The sequence below is a fragment of the Suncus etruscus genome, chromosome 9 (genome assembly GCF_024139225.1).
Source record: "Suncus etruscus isolate mSunEtr1 chromosome 9, mSunEtr1.pri.cur, whole genome shotgun sequence".
NCBI classification, from domain to species: domain Eukaryota; kingdom Metazoa; phylum Chordata; class Mammalia; order Eulipotyphla; family Soricidae; genus Suncus; species Suncus etruscus.
Window position 1 is genome coordinate 38,789,088 of NC_064856.1, and position 18,691 is coordinate 38,807,778.

The 18,691-nt window shown below is 37.6% G+C and overlaps 1 protein-coding gene across 1 annotated transcript in view; it reads right to left on the reverse strand.

Annotated features, from left to right (window-relative positions):
* CCDC83 (coiled-coil domain containing 83) overlaps positions 1 to 10,583 on the reverse strand; it is a 57,873-nt gene extending 47,290 nt beyond the window's left edge. The window contains exon 1 of the mRNA XM_049780058.1: positions 10,489 to 10,583. Within this exon, the coding sequence (XP_049636015.1) occupies positions 10,489 to 10,583 (95 nt within the window). The remainder of the gene's footprint in view (positions 1 to 10,488) is intronic.
* Between the last annotated feature and the right edge of the window lie 8,108 nt (positions 10,584 to 18,691).

Sequence of the window (18,691 nt, forward strand, 5' to 3'; positions counted from 1 at the left end):
AAAGAAGAAGAAAAGAAGAAAGAAAGAAAGAAAGAAAGAAAGAAAAAAGAAAAGAAAGAAAGAAAGAAAGAAAGAAAGAAAGAAAGAGAAAGAAAGAAGAAGAAGAAAGAAAGAAAGAAAGAAAGAAAGAAAGAAAGAAAGAAAGAAAGAAAGAAAGAAAGAAAGAAAGAAAGAAAAGAAAGAGTCTAGGAAGGTAAAATAACTGGAGATTGAGTCAAGATATTCAAGTAGTCATAGTGAACAAAGTGGGAGAGTCAGGGAGGGGTCAGGCCACATAAATTAAGGTTAAGAGGTGAGAAGAATTCAGTTTGTAGGTCTAGAAAGATCAGTAAGAGTACGGATTTTAGTTTCTGTGTAACAAGAAGGCACTGTAGTGTTTTGAGAACTGCAAATTAATCAAGGAATATTTCTGGTTGCATGGTAGAAAATGTACTGAACATTAGGATTGGTAAGAGATGATGATTTTTCAAACAGGCAATAGTGGTATAAATGGAAAGAAACAGTCACAGTGGGTGTTAGAACCTCTTCATGCATCTCATTGCTGACTCCGCTTATGATATAGAGAGCAGACATGGGCACAGCCTGTAAACTAATGTTTTGTGAACAAGAACTTTGTTTCTAGTTCAGAATTGTGGCATAGATTAATAGATTAATATTAATCCTCGCTCTGCTGGCCCATTGACGAAGCTGGCTTCTCTGTGTGCTCTGGAGCTCATCATAAAGAACCATATTAAGGGGCTGGAGAGATAGCATGGAGGTAGGGTGTTTGCCTTGCATGCAGAAGGATGGTGGTTCGAATCCCGGCATCCCATATGATCCCCCAATATGATCCCCCAAGCCTGCCAGGGGCGATTTCTGAACATGGAGCCAGGAGTAACCCCTGAGCACTGCTGAGTGTGACCCCCTCCAAATAAAAAACATATTAAAGAATCTCAGTCAAATTTTCCATTGTCATCCATAAATCTGCATTTCTGTGTGCCATTGTTAGAAATTACTTACCCTTAAATGGCACGACAATGTTAGGAACATAGTGCTTGTTTGCTCAATAAATATTTGCAAAGGGAATGAGCAAATTAGCCCTACAAGGTAAACAGGAATTTTGGTTGTTTTTTCCTTTGTTCTGGCGACACACTCAGTTTAGTTTAGGGCTTGCTCCTAGCTTTGTACTCATTCCTGGTGGTATTTTGGGGATTGAGAATCAAACTGGAGTCAGCCATGTGCAATGCATATGTCTTAACCTCTGTAATATTTCTGTCCCTAAGAATACTTACTTTACAAGTAGAAAGTTGAGGTTTCCTCCAGTTTTAATCAAAACAACTACAGAGTAGGTTATACAGTTAGGATGAAAACCCAGGTCTCTGATCCAAGAGTCCATTAAAGTAATTTGTCAAATTATTAGACAAAAATCTGTGGAAGTTTCAGGGTCCATATAAAATGAGCATTTTAACAGGAGATATTAGTATTTCCTCATCATGAAATACCTTGAAAATCATTTGCTCCCAGCCTGCCAGGGCTGATTTCTGAGTGCAAGGCCAGGAGTGGTCCCTGAGCACCGCTGGGTGAGGCCCAACATCCAATCAATCAATTAATAAATCAATAAATAAAGTTAAAAAAATCTCATTTACATATGCATACTCTGAAAATTTATAAAAAATGATTAAGAAGATAAAAAGATTTTTTGTAGTTTGGTTAAATAATAAGTAATATATGTTGTTTCAGAATATTAAAATTTTGAATATAGAATATTTTCTTGGTCTGAAAAATGTCATTCAAGTTTACTTTCTTGACATTACATGAACCAAACAGGAACAACAACACCCTCTTATCTCACACACACCAAAAACCTTAAGTATACTCAATTTGGGGCCGGGTAGGTGGCGCTGGAGGTAAGGTGTCTGCCTTGCAAGCGCTAGCCAAGGAAGGACCGCAGTTCGATCCCCAGGCGTCCCATATGGTCCACCCAAGCCAGGGGCGATTTCTGAGCACATAGCCAGGATTAACCCCTGAGCGTCAAACGGGTGTGGCCCAAAAACCAAAAAAAAAAAAAAAAAAAAAAAAGTATACTCAATTTAATCAAGCCCAAACATTAGACAATTTTCCAGTGTATATTTAATCATAATTCATGTTAATAGCAAATATGTAACTAGTTAATGACTAAAGACATGATCTAAATTTTATACTCACTCTTTCAAGAAATTTTTTATTCTTTTCCCTAAGTTTCTTTATTTGAAGCATGAATCGTTCTAAAATTTTCCTTTATTTGACAGCTGACAATAAATAGATAAAATATGTTAGTTTTTAATCTTATAAAATATTAGTGAGACAAAAATTTAAAATTCAATAAAATTATTTGAATTTAAATTCAGTATTAATATATTTTAACTTATTTAGGACTAAGAATATTTTTAATACTTTGCACTTCTGAATGTATTTTATTCACTAATATACACATTGTAGAGATCAAATTAAAAAATTTTTCTATTAGTATTTTTCACAGTCATAATTTTATACTTTATAGTTATTTATAAATAATTTAGTTTAAAGAAATCAAGGGAAAGCCACATAGAAAACATGCTACAGAATTCTAGGAACAGTCAGGAACAAAGGAAATAGAAAGGCTTTATCATAAGAGCAAGTACATCTCAATATAGTTAGGTAGACTAAATGCAGCTATTGGTTCAAGGTCATTAATATACTACTTTAAATAAATAGTAAGAGTTACTTTCCTTACACAAATACTTTAACACCCAATAAATACTTATTAAGTATTTTTAATTATGAGAGAAGTGTATAGAGTTATAGGTCATTTAATAGCTATTTAAAATATAGATTATCTTTTCCTTTTTTAAATATCTTTATTTAAACACCTTGATTACAAATATGATTGTAGTTGGGTTTTAGTCATGTAAAGAGCACCCCCTTCACCAGTGCAACAGTCCCATCACCAGTATCCCAAATCTCCCTCCTCCCCACCCCACCCCCGCCTGTACTCTATTCAGGCTTTCTACTTCCCTCGTTCATTCTCATTGTTAGGATAGTTCTCAATGTAGCTATTTCTCTAACTACACTCATCACTCTTTGTGTGAGCTTCATGAAGTGAGCTGGAACTTCCAGCCCTCCTATCTTTTGTCTCAGAAAATTATTGCAAGAATGTCTTTCATTTGGGGCCGGAGAGATAGCATGGAGGTAAGGCGTTTGCCTTTCATGCAGAAGGTCATTGGTTCGAATCCCGTTGTCCCATATGGTCCCCTGAGCCTGCCAGGAGCGATTTCTGAGCGTGGAGCCAGGAGTAACCTCTGAGCACTGCCGGGTGTGACCCCCCCCCAAAAAAAAAACCAAAAAAAAAATAGAATGTCTTTCATTTATATCTTTAAACCCATATATGAGTGAGACTATTCTGTGTCTTTCTCTCTCCCTCTGACTTATTTCACTCAGCATAATAGATTCCATGTACATCCATGTATGGAAAATTTCATGACTTCATCTCTCCTGACGGCTGCATAATACTACATGGTTTTGTTTTGTTTTGTTTTGTTTTGTTTTTGGGTCACACACAGCAGCGCTCAGGGATTATTTCTAGCTCTATGCTCAGATGCCGGCATTCGAACCACCGTCCTTCTGCATGCAAGGCAACTCCTTACCTCCATGTTATCTCTCCGGCCCCAGATTATCTTTTTCTTAGTTTTATAATTTTAAATGACACCAAAATAAGGCCAATGTAAATAGTTTTACTTTCATATTTGCCCCTCACTTGAATTTTAAAAAGGCAGAGAGTAAGATATAAAGAGACAAAGGTAATATAATGGGAGAAATGATCTAACACAATTGAGTTGGAGGAGAGAGGAAAGGTTAGAGATGTCTTTGGGGGAGGGAGATGGCACTTAGTGTTGTTGAAATTATGTACATATGAAACTTATTAATAGTATTGTAAACCATAGAATATTAATTAAAATAAAATAATAAAAATGAGAGAGAATGAGAATGCTTCTGTTTTGTTCCTATCAGTTATCTACATATCGAACAAATTAATTCTCTGAACCTCTGTTTTCAAGTTGTTAGAGGAGATAAAATTACCCAGGCTCTGGATTAAAATTTTTAATCATATGTGAATTTGTCTAGCATAAAGTTTCTAGTAAATGAATGTTGACTATTGCTATATCCACAGTAATTCCCAAATATAGCATTGTATTTGTAGCATTGTACACTTAGTAGAGAGAAAAATAAGACTGTGATGCTTGAAAATTCAAATTGAATTTTAGATATGGCTCTATAATAATCGCCTAAATTCAAATTAAATTTTAGATATGGCTTTATCATAATCGCCTAAGCTAAGGATTCAATCTATTTAGGCTGAGGCCTACTATTCTATAAATATTAAAGAACATGTGCTCTATATAGTTTCTTTTAAATTTTAAAACCTGGCAAATGAAATTGACCAGTAGTTTCTTTCATTAAGTCCTACAGAGATCCCACATAGATCTAATGCTCTGTGCCCAGCATTATTTCAGGTATGGTAGAGATAGTGTCAAGCAAGACCTTTATAATAATCCTTGCCTTCAAAGAGAATTCATTCAATGAACAATAAAGAAGAAAATGCACAAATATATTGTTTTTACATTTGATATATGCTATGGTAAAATAACAGGATTTGAGAAAAATAGTAAACCGAATGAATGCTCTACTATAGGATTCTGAACAATAGTAATTAAGGCTTATTTTTACATTTTTTTTGCTTTTTTTTTTTTTTTGAAGAGTGCTAAGGGCTGACTTCTTTCTTTTTTTTTTCTTTTTTTTAAATTTAAACACCATGGTAACAGGATGGTTCATACTACAGTTTTTTTTTCTTTTTTTAGAAATAAAGTTGTTCATGACTGAGTTACAGTCATACTCAGGGCTGACTTCAGCCTCTTCACTCTGAGTTTGTTTCTGGTGGGCTTGGGGGTACCATATGGGATGCTGGGAATTGAACTCAGGTCAGCCATGTGCAAGGCAAGCACCCTATATAGACTGTCCTATTTTTTGGCCCAAAGGCTTTTAAGAAAAAAGAAAAAGTCCTTTTACTTTTAGAAGTAAGGCACAATGCATAAATTGTTAGAGTGCCTCCTCCTCCTCCTCCTCCTTCTTTCTTCTTCTTCTTTCTTCTTTCTTCTTTCTTCTTTCTTCTCTTCTTCTTCTTCTTCTCTTCTTCTTCTTCTTCTTCTTCTTCTTCTTCTCTTATTCTTCTTCTTCTTCTTCTTCTTCTTCTTCTTCTTCTTCTTCTTCTTCACTTCTTTTCTTTTCCTTTTCCTTTTCCTTCTCCCCCCTCCTCCTCCTCTTCCTCCTTCTTTTTCTTTCCCCCCTCTCTCTTTCTCTCTCGCGCGCTCTCTCTCCCCCACACACCCCATTTTTCTTTTTTTTTTTTTTTTTTTTTTTTTTGGGCCACACCCGTTTGACGCTCAAGGGTTACTCCTGGCTATGTGCTCAGAAATCGCCCCTGGCTTGGGGGAACCATATGGGACGCCGGGGGATCGAACCGCGGGTCCTTCCTCGGCTAGCGCTTGCAAGGCAGACACCTTACCTCCAGCGCCACCTACCCGGCCCCCCCTTTTTTCTTTTTGTAATATCAAGGGTTACCCTATCTATTCCCCATTTTGGAGGGGGGGTTGGGGCCACACCCATGGCACTCAGGGGTTACTTCTGGCTCTGACTCAGAAATCACTTCTGGCAGGTTTGGAAAGGGAACGCATATGGGATGCCGGAAATCGAACCCAGGCCCCTCTGGGTGAGCTACATGGAAGGCAAACGCTCTATCGCTGTGCTATTTGTCTGACCCTTGATCCCCATTTTTAAAAAGAAAAATGTGCTAATAAAATTCTATGTAAGATCTATACAAATCACATATTTTTTTAATTATAAATATGAAAAATCTCAGTTCTTGGCACAGATGGAATAGGCAAATAATTCTCAAGTCTGTGGTTTCTATTTTTGGTTGAGACTGACATTTTGGATTGACTGATTGACTTCTGGCTTCAACTAAAGGTTTCTTGGATAATGACTGAATATGTATTGGAGATATTGCATGGGGCGTACTCATCTTGAAAAAGCTGACTGTGCATCTGAGATTCAAGTTTAATGGCTAATGCTATACTTTTACTTGCTCTATTTTACAGAATGGCACTTAATCCTACCATCTATCAGTTAAGGATGAAAATGAGGGGACGGAGTTAAAGTACAGCGGTAAGGTGTTTGCCTTTCATGCTGCCAACTCAAGACAGACCCATGTTGAATTCCCAGCATCCCATAGGGTGTCCCGAGCCCTCCAGGAATAATTTCTGAGCACAGAGCCAAAGATAACCCCAGAGCGCCTTCGGGTGTGTCCCCCCCCCCAAAAAAAAAGGGACAAAAAATGATTTATCTAGAGCTTTAGATTGTGCTCCTTGTGTAGTGAAAATTTCAAAAAGATCTGAATGATATCATTAGGTCTCAAGAAGAATTTTGAGATGCCCAAAAGGCTTCATCAGGCAATTTAGGGAGCTGATTGTAATTAAAAGTTTAAAGTAACAATAAAACCTTTGGATTTTGCTGTCATGCCACATGAATAAACAGATTTATCAGAAAACAGATGAGGCTAAAACTATACTATCAAACTACTTGGTCAGAACTCAAGCTTTTGCTGATATATTCAGACTTCTTTATGTTCAGACCACCTTCATTTATTAAATGATCTAGTAATTTACATACCACACTAAATGCTGAAGCAAGGGAAATGAGAAAATGATATGGTAATATGTGTGAAAGTACTTTAAAATGATAAAGTAACTATTCTAAAGCACAACAACACAAAACTGTTAGTAATATAAAGTCACCTTTTTTATTATTGCTACTAGTTGTGCCAAATTTCTTCCCACATACCATTTCAATAGAAATTATGAAAGAAAAAATATATTAAAATATATGTATTTTGGGGTCAGAGCATTAGCACAGTGGGTAGGGCATTTGCTTTGCACATAGCCAACCCAGGTTCAATCTCCAGCATCCCTTGTGGTCCTTGAGCCTGCCCGGGATAATTTCTGAGAGTAAAGCCAGAAGTAAACCCTGAGCACCACCAGATATGGCCCCCAAACACCACCACCACCACCACCACCAACAACAACAACCAAACTCTACATTTTAATATTAAATGCATAATCATATTTACATTTATTCCTATATCTGTATCCATACTCCTAGAAAATTGGAGGAAACAAGTTTAAAGGTTTGGCATTGGCTATTGCAGCTCCTCATAAACAACTAAAGAGGTTTATAGTCTAATTTTCTTGGCATAGAGCTACCATATATACTAGTCAAAGAGCAGTTCAGCTTTATAGTTACTGTCATTACTATACTGCTTTCATAATATCTAATAATTTACATTTACTTGTTGCTAAGAAAATATTCCATTGAAGGCATTTCATCACTGAGTATTAGTATTGTAAATTTTGGCCCGGAGAGATAGCACAGCGGCGTTTGCCTTGCAAGCAGCCAATCCAGGACCAAAGGTGATTGGTTCGAATCCTGGTGTCCCAGGAGCTATTTCTGAGCAGACAGCCAGGAGTAACCCCTGAGGAACGCTGGGTGTGGCCCAAAAACCAAATATATAATATATATATATATTTTAAATTTTTATTATCTACAACAATAGATTACAACAATGTCTTCTTTTTCTCTCATGAGTGTGATTTTGTCTTTTGATAAGATTAATCAATACTTAATCAATAAAGAAACTGTAGGGGCTGGAAAGATAACACAGTACAGTGTGTAAGGCACCTTCTTTGCAAGTCAACCCAGGTTTGATCCCTAGCACCACACATAGTCCCCTGAGCACTGCCAAAAGTGACTCCTGAACACAGTCGGGTAAGCCCAATGTGCTTAATTACCCTCCCAAAAAGAAACTCTGAGCTCTTACTTTATAGCAGGCTTTGGTAGGTATTAGAGATACAGCTTTCAAGGAGTTCATATTTTGTTGAGGGAAAGTCAGGTAAAAATTATCCTCCACAATTAATGCTAATAATCATTCTGAATACTCCAAGTATCTTATTGGTAATGAAATACAAATCCTCTAATACAAACATTACTTTCTAAAAAGATTTATATTTTATTCAATTTATTTTTGTTCACAACTATTTGCATATACATATATATTTCTGCATATACATCCACAGTAAGAAAATTTGGGGAAAAACAAGTATTAAGTATAAAAAAACTGGAGCCGGGTGGTGGCGCTAAAGGTAAGGTGCCTGCTTTGCCTGTGCTAGCCTTGGATGGACCGCGGTTCGATCCCCCGGTGTCCCATATGGTCCCCCAAGCCAGGAGCAACTTCTGAGCACATAGCCAGGAGTAACCCCTGAGCATTACCGGGTGTGGCCCAAAAACCAAAAAAAAAAAAAAAGTATAAAAAAACTATTATTTCTCTGAAATTATCACTTTGTGACTTTAACAATGATAATCTCAGCTTTTTACAAATAGCATTAGAGCTTTATGCTCTTAATTTCTTGGGAAAGATTTTTTTATAGTTTACTTTAATTTTTATATTTTCTATGTAAACAAATTGTTTGCATGAAATCATGACAATCAAATTAACTTAATAATTTAAGGTACATAAATTTCATATTAAAATAATAACAAATAACACAATAAAATGGCATATACTACATTTGTCCATGTTTTAATATTGATAGAAATTTAAACAAAGTTAAAGTAGAATATTATTTCTCATAGGGAAGGATATTTTTAAAAGTTTAATTGTTGAAGAATCATTGACTTTAAACAACTTTGTCAAAAGTCCTTTTATTTAGCTTTCTGACCCTTAAGCTAACAGTCCACTCAAAAAGAATATATGAACAGACTATAGTCTCAAGAAAATTAGTTGGATTTTCCCTAAAAACTATTTTTAAAAACAAAACAGAATAATAACAACGACAACAACAAAACATACTTTAAAGACTGAGGATCAAAATCACATATTTTACTTTCAACTTTCAGTAATGGCTCCCCATTTACAAATTATAAGTGTTCTAGTTTCTGCTTCTGATGAACAAACCATCAGAGTTTACCATTTCTCACTCAATCTTCTTTCTCTTCATTCCTGGACTTTGCTAAACTGTCTTTTTCATTAGTTATCTCTCCATGACAGCAATTTATTTTACAAAGATGAGTTCTCAATATCAGTGCCTCAAACATTTTATATGTTCTTCAAGCTAAGTTACTAGTTATACCATGAAATATCTATAACTCTTCTTTCATAGCACTTCAGTTACAACATAACTTTTTGTTTTTGTTTTTTTGGGTCACACCTGGCAGTGTTCAGGAGTTACTCCTGGCTCCACACTCAGAAATTGCTCCTGGCAGGCTTGGGGGACCATATGGGATGCCGGGATTCGAACCAATGACCTTCTGCATGAAAGGCAAACGCCTTACCTCCATGCTATCTCTCCAGCCCAACATAACTTTTAAGAATGAATTAATTTAATGTTTTTCATTTCAACTTTATTAGATCAAAGACCATGTAATCAGGGTAATTACAAATTCTGGCACTTGCCTTGTTCTTAATAAACTCTCAAGTGAGTCAATGAGTGACTGAATGCAGACAGTCTTACAGAGACTAAGACTAATGAATTTATTTACTCCCCAAGAATTAAACACAACATCTACCCTGTGCAAAAAATTGAAATTAAGTATTTTCTTGAATTTCAAGGAATTAGTTGGATAAAATAGAAACACAGACTATCTTCCCTAGTTATGTTCCATTTGTAGAAGTGAGATATTAAGAAATTTGAAGTACCTTATATCTTTTGATGGCCATATAAATTGGAATATCTAGAAATGAAAGAGTAAAAAGAGGTTTCTTTCTTGGGGGTGGAGGGATTGGCCAAGACCTGGCAGTGCTGAGGAGCTATTTCTGGCTATGTGATCAAGAGTCACTCCTTGCAGTGCTCAAGGAATCATATTCTATGCGGGGGATCAAAATGAGGTTGGCAAGACAAGTGACTTAGCCATTGAACTATCTCTTAAGCCTCCTATTGTTCTTTAAGGAAGTGAGTCATAGGAGCCAGAGCAATAGTATGTTGGGTAGGGTGTTTGTCTTACATGCAGCCAACCAGGTTCAATCCCTGATATCCCATATGGTCCTTCGTGCTCGCCAGGAGTGTGGCCCTAAATCCCTCCCCCCGACACACCAAAAAAGAGAAGTGAGTCAGAAAGTTGTATCACCAATAGAGTAGAGGGAGAGTGCCAAAACCACATTACTGTGATTTCATAGTAACTACTTAAGACAAAGTTATATTCAAATTCTCTGAAACCTTTAAAAATATGCTCATAACACAAATATACAGTTTTTCTTGCAGTCCACTCTAATCTTGCTCCCATGGCAGATTTTGTATGTATCATTTTCATCTACTTATATGAATCCTAACATGATCACTTATAAAAATGATAAATACAAGAACTTTTGGAATTTCAATTTAAACTTACTGGTAGTCTAGAAGTTCTTCATTATCAGGGATTATGGCATCTTTTGGAGGCTCAGTCTGATTATCCTTTTTATTTGCTTTTGCTGTGAGTTCCATTGTATTATTTAGGTTGTAAGAAATTCCTGTTTGATAAGAAACATAGGAAAAGTAAATAACTGCCATTATACTTCTCCTCAATATAAATCACTTGTAGAACTTAATTTCAAACTGCTATTCCATGCAAACTGTGTCCAAGTATTTAGACATAATATCCTCCATAATGCTGAGACATCATGAATCAATTAGATGGCTGAGTCTGTTAGTTCCATGTTCAGCACTGGTACTTCCTAATACACTCACTCCTTACGTTGTCCATCTATATCTGTTGCTTATTTTAGTCCTCCTACTTAAGAGAAAAACAATGAATCTTTTTCATCATTTTAAAGTTTCTTCAGATGGGGCCGGGAAGGTGGCGCTAGACATAAGTTGTCTGCCTTGCAAGCGGATGGACCGCGGTTCGATCCCCCAGTGTCCCATATGGTTCCCCCAAGCCAGGGGTGATTTCTGAGCGCATAGCCAGGAGTAACCCCTGAGCGTCAAATGGGTGTGGCCCCCCAAAAAAGATATATATAAAAAAAAGTTTCTTCAGAGTATTTGGCAGAGTATATTGCACATAGCAGCAACAGCAGCACTGTTGATTTTAAAACTTACAATCCACAAGCATAAGTGGGTGCAAAGGCTCTGTGGCTTGCACTTGGAGAAGAAGTTGAATTGCCCCTCAAAAGGCATTCACCCATCCACCCACCCCCCTGACTCTGGCTGTCTGGGTTTCTGTGCTTAACAGTGGGTTTGTGATGCCTGACGGCTGCCCAAATTCACAGCTCCCCCAGAGGGAGCGGGGAATCACTGGACTATAGTTGAGGGACAGATGCAACCTGAGATTTCTAGAAAGACCCTATCAGTGTAATCTACCTTGAGTTGACAGCATATGTAGATTTCTTCCTCTAATCTCAATGTACATTTCACAGAAAGGGATATGCCCCCTGGTGCTCTACAGTTAGTTGTAAGGCCCTTCCTCACTTTCTACCTCTTCAGCCAATATTAAAGACTGTTTCTTGGGCCAACACCCCAATGAGTGCTTCACTCTTCTTGAAAGCTAGTCATCATGTGTGCTGACAAGTTTTCAGGTCAAATAACAATAGAAAAACAGCATCTAAGGACAGAACTGTGCTAATACTCTGAAACTTTCAGTTTTGAAGATAGAATTGTTACATCAGACATAGGAAGGAAATGTAGTATCTGAATCAAAATGGGATACCAAATATAATGAGGAGAAAAAGATAAGTACCTGGGGAAATTTTTTAATATTTAATAACTTATTAAACTACATAAAAGACTTCAAGGACATAGTCATAATGATATTCAATAAAACAAAGAAAAATGAGATAGTTTCAACAAAGACAGTAAATAAAAAGAAAACTCCAAATCATAGTGTTGAATCATCATCATCATCATCATCATCATCTCATCATAACAATAACTTAACTAAATAACATAACAGAGGGGTTCAACAGAAAACTAGAATAAAATTAGGGACTGAATCAACTTAAAGATAATGTAATGGGAAGTATTTAAAAAGAAAAGGAGAATTTTGAAAAATGAGGATAATAAGAATTGCATGGGTAAACATAAAAAAGAAACACTAACATTATAGAATTTCTTGGAGGAGGAGAGAGAAGGGGACAGGAATCTTATTTGAAATAATAACTGAGTTTCCCCAAACTAGCAAAAAATAATACCTGACATCTAGATCCAGGAAATTTAGAGTACCCAACAAAATATACCCAAAATATATAAACCTTTAATGTCTTTATTAAACATTTAGTTAAACATTTAAATTAAAACATTAAACAGACATTTAAATTAAAATCTAAAAAAAAATTTAAGATAAGAGAATTCTAAAAAAACACAAGGCAAGAGAAAGGAAGAGTCATACATAAGGGATTTCTCAACAGAAATTTTGTAGGCCAGATGAGATTGCCATGATATCAAACTGTTGATTATAAAAATCTCCAAGAGTATGCTACCCTGAGGCTATCACTCAGAATTTAAGAAGTGATAAAGAAATTTTCAGGTAAACTACAACTAATGGACTTCATCTCTACTAGACTGGATATGCAAGAAATACTAAAAAACAAACAAAGAAACAAAAAAACAACTTTATAAAAGGCAAAGATCATGATTCTGTAATTTCTAGGTAACTGTAAAGTAGAGGGTACTGGATGCTATGTGGAAAGACAAATCCATGCAATTTGCTATTGTTAATCTATCATCACTGTTTTGGGTCACTGAATTAGGAATCTACATGGACCATACACAATCACAGTGAAAAACTCTGAAATGAAAACGTGCTTTTCATTTCTACTCATGTTGCATATATTACCAAACTTCCTTCCAGTTTGTGTTTATAGTCTGAGACTTGAGTACACGACAATATTTTCCAAATGAAAAATAATAGACAACACAAACTTTAACATTTTAACTTGTTGCACTAAAAGATAGCATGCTGATAAATGTTTCTTTTTAAAATAAGCAACCATTTAACAATATTTTATTATAAAATGTTTTACTCAACTATTAAAAGATGCCAACATTCATCTCAAATTTATTGGAGTCATAATAAGGAAATCAAGTGCGATGGTTTCCACCTGTGATTCCCATCTGGTGCTACAGGAGGATTGACCTCATCTTGTTCAATTACCTCATTTACCTGGCTCTTATGTTTTCAACTCTCTGACTAATGTATAATTAGTAACTTAATTGCAGCTCAGGGCAAAGATTTTTAATAAAATATAATGGGAACATGTGGATCCATTAAACACACATGATTTATGCATAAGTTATATTTAGAATAATTGTTTCACACTCTTTCCAGAAAATTAGAAAGCCAATTGGATTGACTGCTTGAAAGTTGCATTTCTGCATTAAGCTAATGACAATACCTTAAAATGTATTTTCACATTTGATAATGTCCTACGAACAATGGGAGCTTTCCTAAACATTTTAAAGACTTATTGTTCCCTAGAGAATTTCTATTTCAGTAAAGGGTAGGACTCATATGGGGAGGGAGGAATAATAAAACATTCACATAACAAATGAAATGATCTCTGTGGGAGGTTTCACTTCAGATAATTCCAGACAAATGGATACACAATCTGGTTACCAAATAACTAGAAGCATATATTCAGAGCTTTGGTTAAAATACAGATCTCAACTAAGACTGCTAGGAAATTAAAAAGCCACACTTCTATAGGAATTTCCAAATAATGACCAACTTCAAAAGACAAGCAAAACTATTCAGGTAATGAAAGAAAAAACAGCTACAGAGATCTTCCATGGTTGAACCCCACCCCACTGTGCACCTGAACCAACTCTGTTGTTACTTTCCTGAATGAGGGGGGGTGATGGAGGAGAGGAGAGAGAAGAGAAGAGAAGAGAAGAGAAGAGAAGAGAAGAGAAGAGAAGAGAAGAGAAGAGAAAAGGGAAGGGGAGAGGAGAGGAGAGGAGAGGAGAGGACAGAAGGGGAGAGGAGAGGACAGAAGAGGAGAGAAGAGAAGAGAAGAGAAGAGAAGAGAAGAGAAGAGAAGAGAAGAGAAGAGAAGAGAAGAGAAGAGAAGAGAAGAGAAGAGAGGAGAGAGAGAGGAGAGGAGAGGAGAGATGAGAGGAGAGGAAAGAAGAGAGAAGAGAAGGGAAGAGGAGAGAAGGAAAGAGGAGAGAAGGGAAGAGGAGAGGAGAGAAGAGAAGAGAGAACAGAAGAGAGAGGAGAGGAGTGTAGAGAGGAGAGAGAAGAGAGGAGAGATGAGAGAGAAGAGGAGAGAAGAGAAGAAAGAGAAGAGAAGAGAAGAGAAGAGAAGAGAAGAGAAGGGAAGGGAAGGGAAGGGAAGAGGAAAGGACAGAAGAGGAGAGGAGAGAAGAGAGGAGAGAGGAGAGAGAGGAGAGGAGAGAAAAGAGAAGGGAAGAGAGAAGAGAACAGAAGAGAGGAGAGGAGTGTAGAGAGGAGAGAGAAGAGAGAAGAGGAGAGAGAAGAGAGGAGAGATGAGAGAGAGGAGAAGAGAAGAGAAGAGAAAAGGGAAGGGGAGAGGAGAGGACAGAAGGGGAGAGGAGAGGACAGAAGAGGAGAGAAGAGAAGAGAAGAGAAGAGAAGAGAAGAGAAGAGAAGAGAAGAGAAGAGAAGAGAAGAGAAGAGAAGAGAAGAGAAGAGAAGAGAAGAGAAGAGAAGAGAAGAGGAGAGGAGAGGAGAGATGAGAGGAGAGGAAAGAAGAGAGAAGAGAAGGGAAGAGGAGAGGAGTGTAGAGAGAAGAGAGGAGAGAGAGAGGAGAGATGAGAGAGAAGAGAAGAGAAGAGAAGAGAAGAGAAGAGAAGAGAAGAGAAGAGAAGAGAAGAGAAGAGAAGAGAAGGGAAGGGAAGGGAAGGGAAGGGAAGGGAAGAGGAAAGGACAGAAGAGGAGAGAAGAGAAGAGAAGAGAAGAGAAGAGAAGAGAAGAGAAGAGAAGAAGAGAAGAGAAGAGAAGAGAGGAGAGAGAGGAGAGGAGAGAAAAGAGAAGAGAAGGGAAGAGGAGAGAAGAGGAGAGGAGAGAAGAGAAGAGAAGAGAACAGAAGAGAACAGAAGAGAAGAGAGAAGAGAACAGAAGAGAGGAGAGGAGTGTAGAGAGGAGAGAGAAGAGAGAAGAGGAGAGAGAAGAGAGAAGAGAAGAGAAGAGAAGAGAAGAGAAGAGAAGAGAAGAGAAGAGAAGAGAAGAGAAGAGAAGAGAAGAGAAGAGAAGAGAGCAGGAGGAGGGTGGATTTTAGAGAAAAGACCCCCAGTCTTTTCCAAGTCTAGTCCATTATAACTTTGTCAGAAAATGTTTCCAGGGCCAAAAACATGGTATAGGAAGGAAGACACTGCAGTGGCAGAAGGATCCTGGATCAAATTCCTGGCATCATACCTCCAAGCCCCAGAACACCAGCTCCTCCAGGGGTTACTCTTGAACACAGAGCAGGCAACAGCTCCTGAGTTCAGCAAGATAGGGTACCAAACCAGCTTTCCCTCCACCCCTCCAAAAAGGAAGATTTGTTTTGTTTTGTTTTTTGGGTCACACTCAGCAATGCTCAGGGGTTACTTTTGGCTCTGTGCTCAGAAATCACACCTGGCAGGCTCAGGGGACCATATGGGACACTGGAATCAAACCTGGGTTGGCTGTGCTCTCGCTCCGACTCCCCAAAGAGGAAGATGTTTTAAAAAATATTTTTTCAAATGTTCCTTAGAAAAAAGTCCACATCACTATGGTAAAAATGGACCTATTATAGCCAACTTTTCAAATGTACAATTATCCATAACACTTTAATTGATGGCAACACATTTTACAAAGTTTAATTTACCCAAGACATACAGAATCCCTGCCCAGGCAGTCTCAGATTATAGATCCAATATTTAGAAAGTTGTTAATGGTTTTCATCTTGACTTTGTAGAGTTAGGGATGTCCAGAATTCTCAAATGACTCCTTCACGATGTTGTGCTCACTCAGAAGGATAACAGTTTTATCCTAATATTATTTCTGGCATTTCTGGATCCTGACAGACAATGTTTACATAAGTAATGATTAAAATAAAACAAATTGAGGTTGGAGAGATAACACAGTTATCTCAGTGCTAGGGTGTTTGCCTTGCATGCAGCTGAACCAGGACGGATGGTGGTTTGAATCCTGGCATCCCATAGAGTTCCCCGTGCCTGCCTGGAGCGAATTCTGAACACAGAGACAAGAGTAACCCCTGAGCACTGCTGGGTGCAACCCAAAAACCAAAAAGTAAAATAAAATTTATTTTATTAATAACATGATTTATGAGAAAATTTTCATTGGAGCGCCCCCCCATTAGTGATTTACAGTATGATTTGGTTAAAAGATCTCAATATGAGGGCCCAGAAAGATAGCACAGCGGTGTTTGCCTTGCAAGCAGCTGATCCAGGACCAAAGGTGGTTGGTTCGAATCCCGGTGTCCCATATGGTCCCTCGTGCCTGCCAGGAGCTATTTCTGAGCAGACAGCCAGGAGTAACCCCTGAGCACCGCCAGGTGTGGCCCAAAAACAAAAAAACAAACAAAAAAAATCTCAATATGAGTGTAAGAAAGCTAGTTTTATCTCTGCCATTAACTAAATATAAACTGTAAGTTTAATAATTAAAGATGATAATCACAATCATTATTTTCCAAATCTGTGCTTTTGTTCATTTATTTTGTTTTGGAACCACACCCAACAGTGATCCAGTCTTGGTTTTGTGCTCAGGAGTGATACCCAGCAGTGGTCAGGGGACTATATGTTGTGCAGGGATTGAACTGGAGCCTGCTACACTCAAGACAAGTGCCTAATCAACTGTGTTGGCCTTGTGGCCTCCAATGTCTTTGTTTTACGGGCAATCTAACAAAAGACATTTCACAAGACATCATACTTTGTATTTGAAAATACTCATGGCACCTATTTTTGATAAATATATCATGCTGCTACTTATTAAGTCCCCTATCTTTGAGATTTAACAGCCAAAGAAACAGAATAGAGAGCTTAGAAATAAACTCATATAAAATTTATGTTACAGGGAGCCGAAGTGATAACACAGCAGGCAGGGTATTTGCCTTGCACACAGTTGACCCAGGTTCCATCCCTGGCATCCTATATGGTTCATAACTCCTGCCAGGAGTGATTTCTGAGCACAGGGCCAAGAGTAACCTCTTAGCATGGATGGGTATAACCCCCCCCCCCAAAGTATGATACAGGAGTCAATAATACAAGGGAGGAAAACCTATTCAATTAATGCTGCTGGTGAAAATGGATAATCAAAAAAAAAAAAGGTGAAACCAGTTTGCATTTTCACAACATGCACAAAAACTTCACTTAGAATGATTCAGGGCTCAGGTATAAAACCCAGAGACATAAAAAAAAATAGAGGAAAGGGCCCGGAGAGATAGCACAGCGGCGTTTGCCTTGCAAGCAACTGATCCAGGACCAAAGGTGGTTGGTTCGAATCCCGGTGTCCCATATGGTCCCCCGTGCCTGCCAGGAGCTATTTCTGAGCAGATAGCCAGGAGTAACCCCTGAGCACCGCTGGGTGTGACCCAAAAACAAAACAAAAAAAAATAGAGGAAATAAAAACATAGGAGATAGATAAGGGAAAGAACACAGATATCCAGCTGTATTAAACAGCACTTACAAGGGTTCTGGGAGATGATTCAAACCATATAACCAATAATGGTTAAATTCTGCATGCAGGAAGCCAGTACTATCTGGTCCCCAAACAAACCAAGGGAGCAACCTCTGGCACTGTTGGGTATGTCCCAAAATAAAAATAAAACCAACTTACAAAGAGCAAGAAACTAACACAAAACCAAAAAGGCAGTTTGTCTCTTGGGAGAAGTTATTTGCATATCACATATCTGGTAAAGGGTTAATATCCAAAACATAAAAATTCACAAAATTCAAAAGCAAAAAAACAACCTGTTTAATTTTTCAAAAACTAAAATTTGATTAGACAATCTAGAAGAAGATATAAATGCAATCCATAGGTGTGCTCATCATCATTTACTAATAGGGAAATAGAACCCAAAATATAATAGTTGCTTCACACTAGTGAACATGGCATATAGACTGGACCAAAAATATTGGTGTTTTTTTTTTGTTTGTTTGTTTGTTTTTTCGGACCACAACCCATTTGATGCTCAGGGGTTACTCCTGGCTAAGCGCTCAGAAATTGCCCCTGGCTTGGGGGACCATATGGGACGCCGGGGGACGCCGGGGGATCGAACCATGGTCCTTCCTTGGCTAGCGCTTGCAAGGCAGACACCTTACCTCTAGCACCACCTTGCAGGCCCCAGGACCAAAAATATTGGTAAGAAAGTTGAGAAAAGGGAATTCTGGTACACTGTTGGTGGGAATGCAAATTGCTAGTCTGTGATAAATGGTATGAAGAGTCCTTCTAAAAAAGAAATATGGCATACAATTCAGTAATTGCTTGCATTTTTTTCAAAGGATATAAAAGGTATGAAAACAAATTTTCACATCCCTATGCTCAGAGCTTCACAGGGACCATATGGGGATGCTGGAGCTCAGGTCGGCTGCATACAAGGCAAGTGCCTTACTACTCAGACAATTTAAAAGATTAAAGTTTGCCATTTACAACTAAGATAGAATTTGAAACAAAT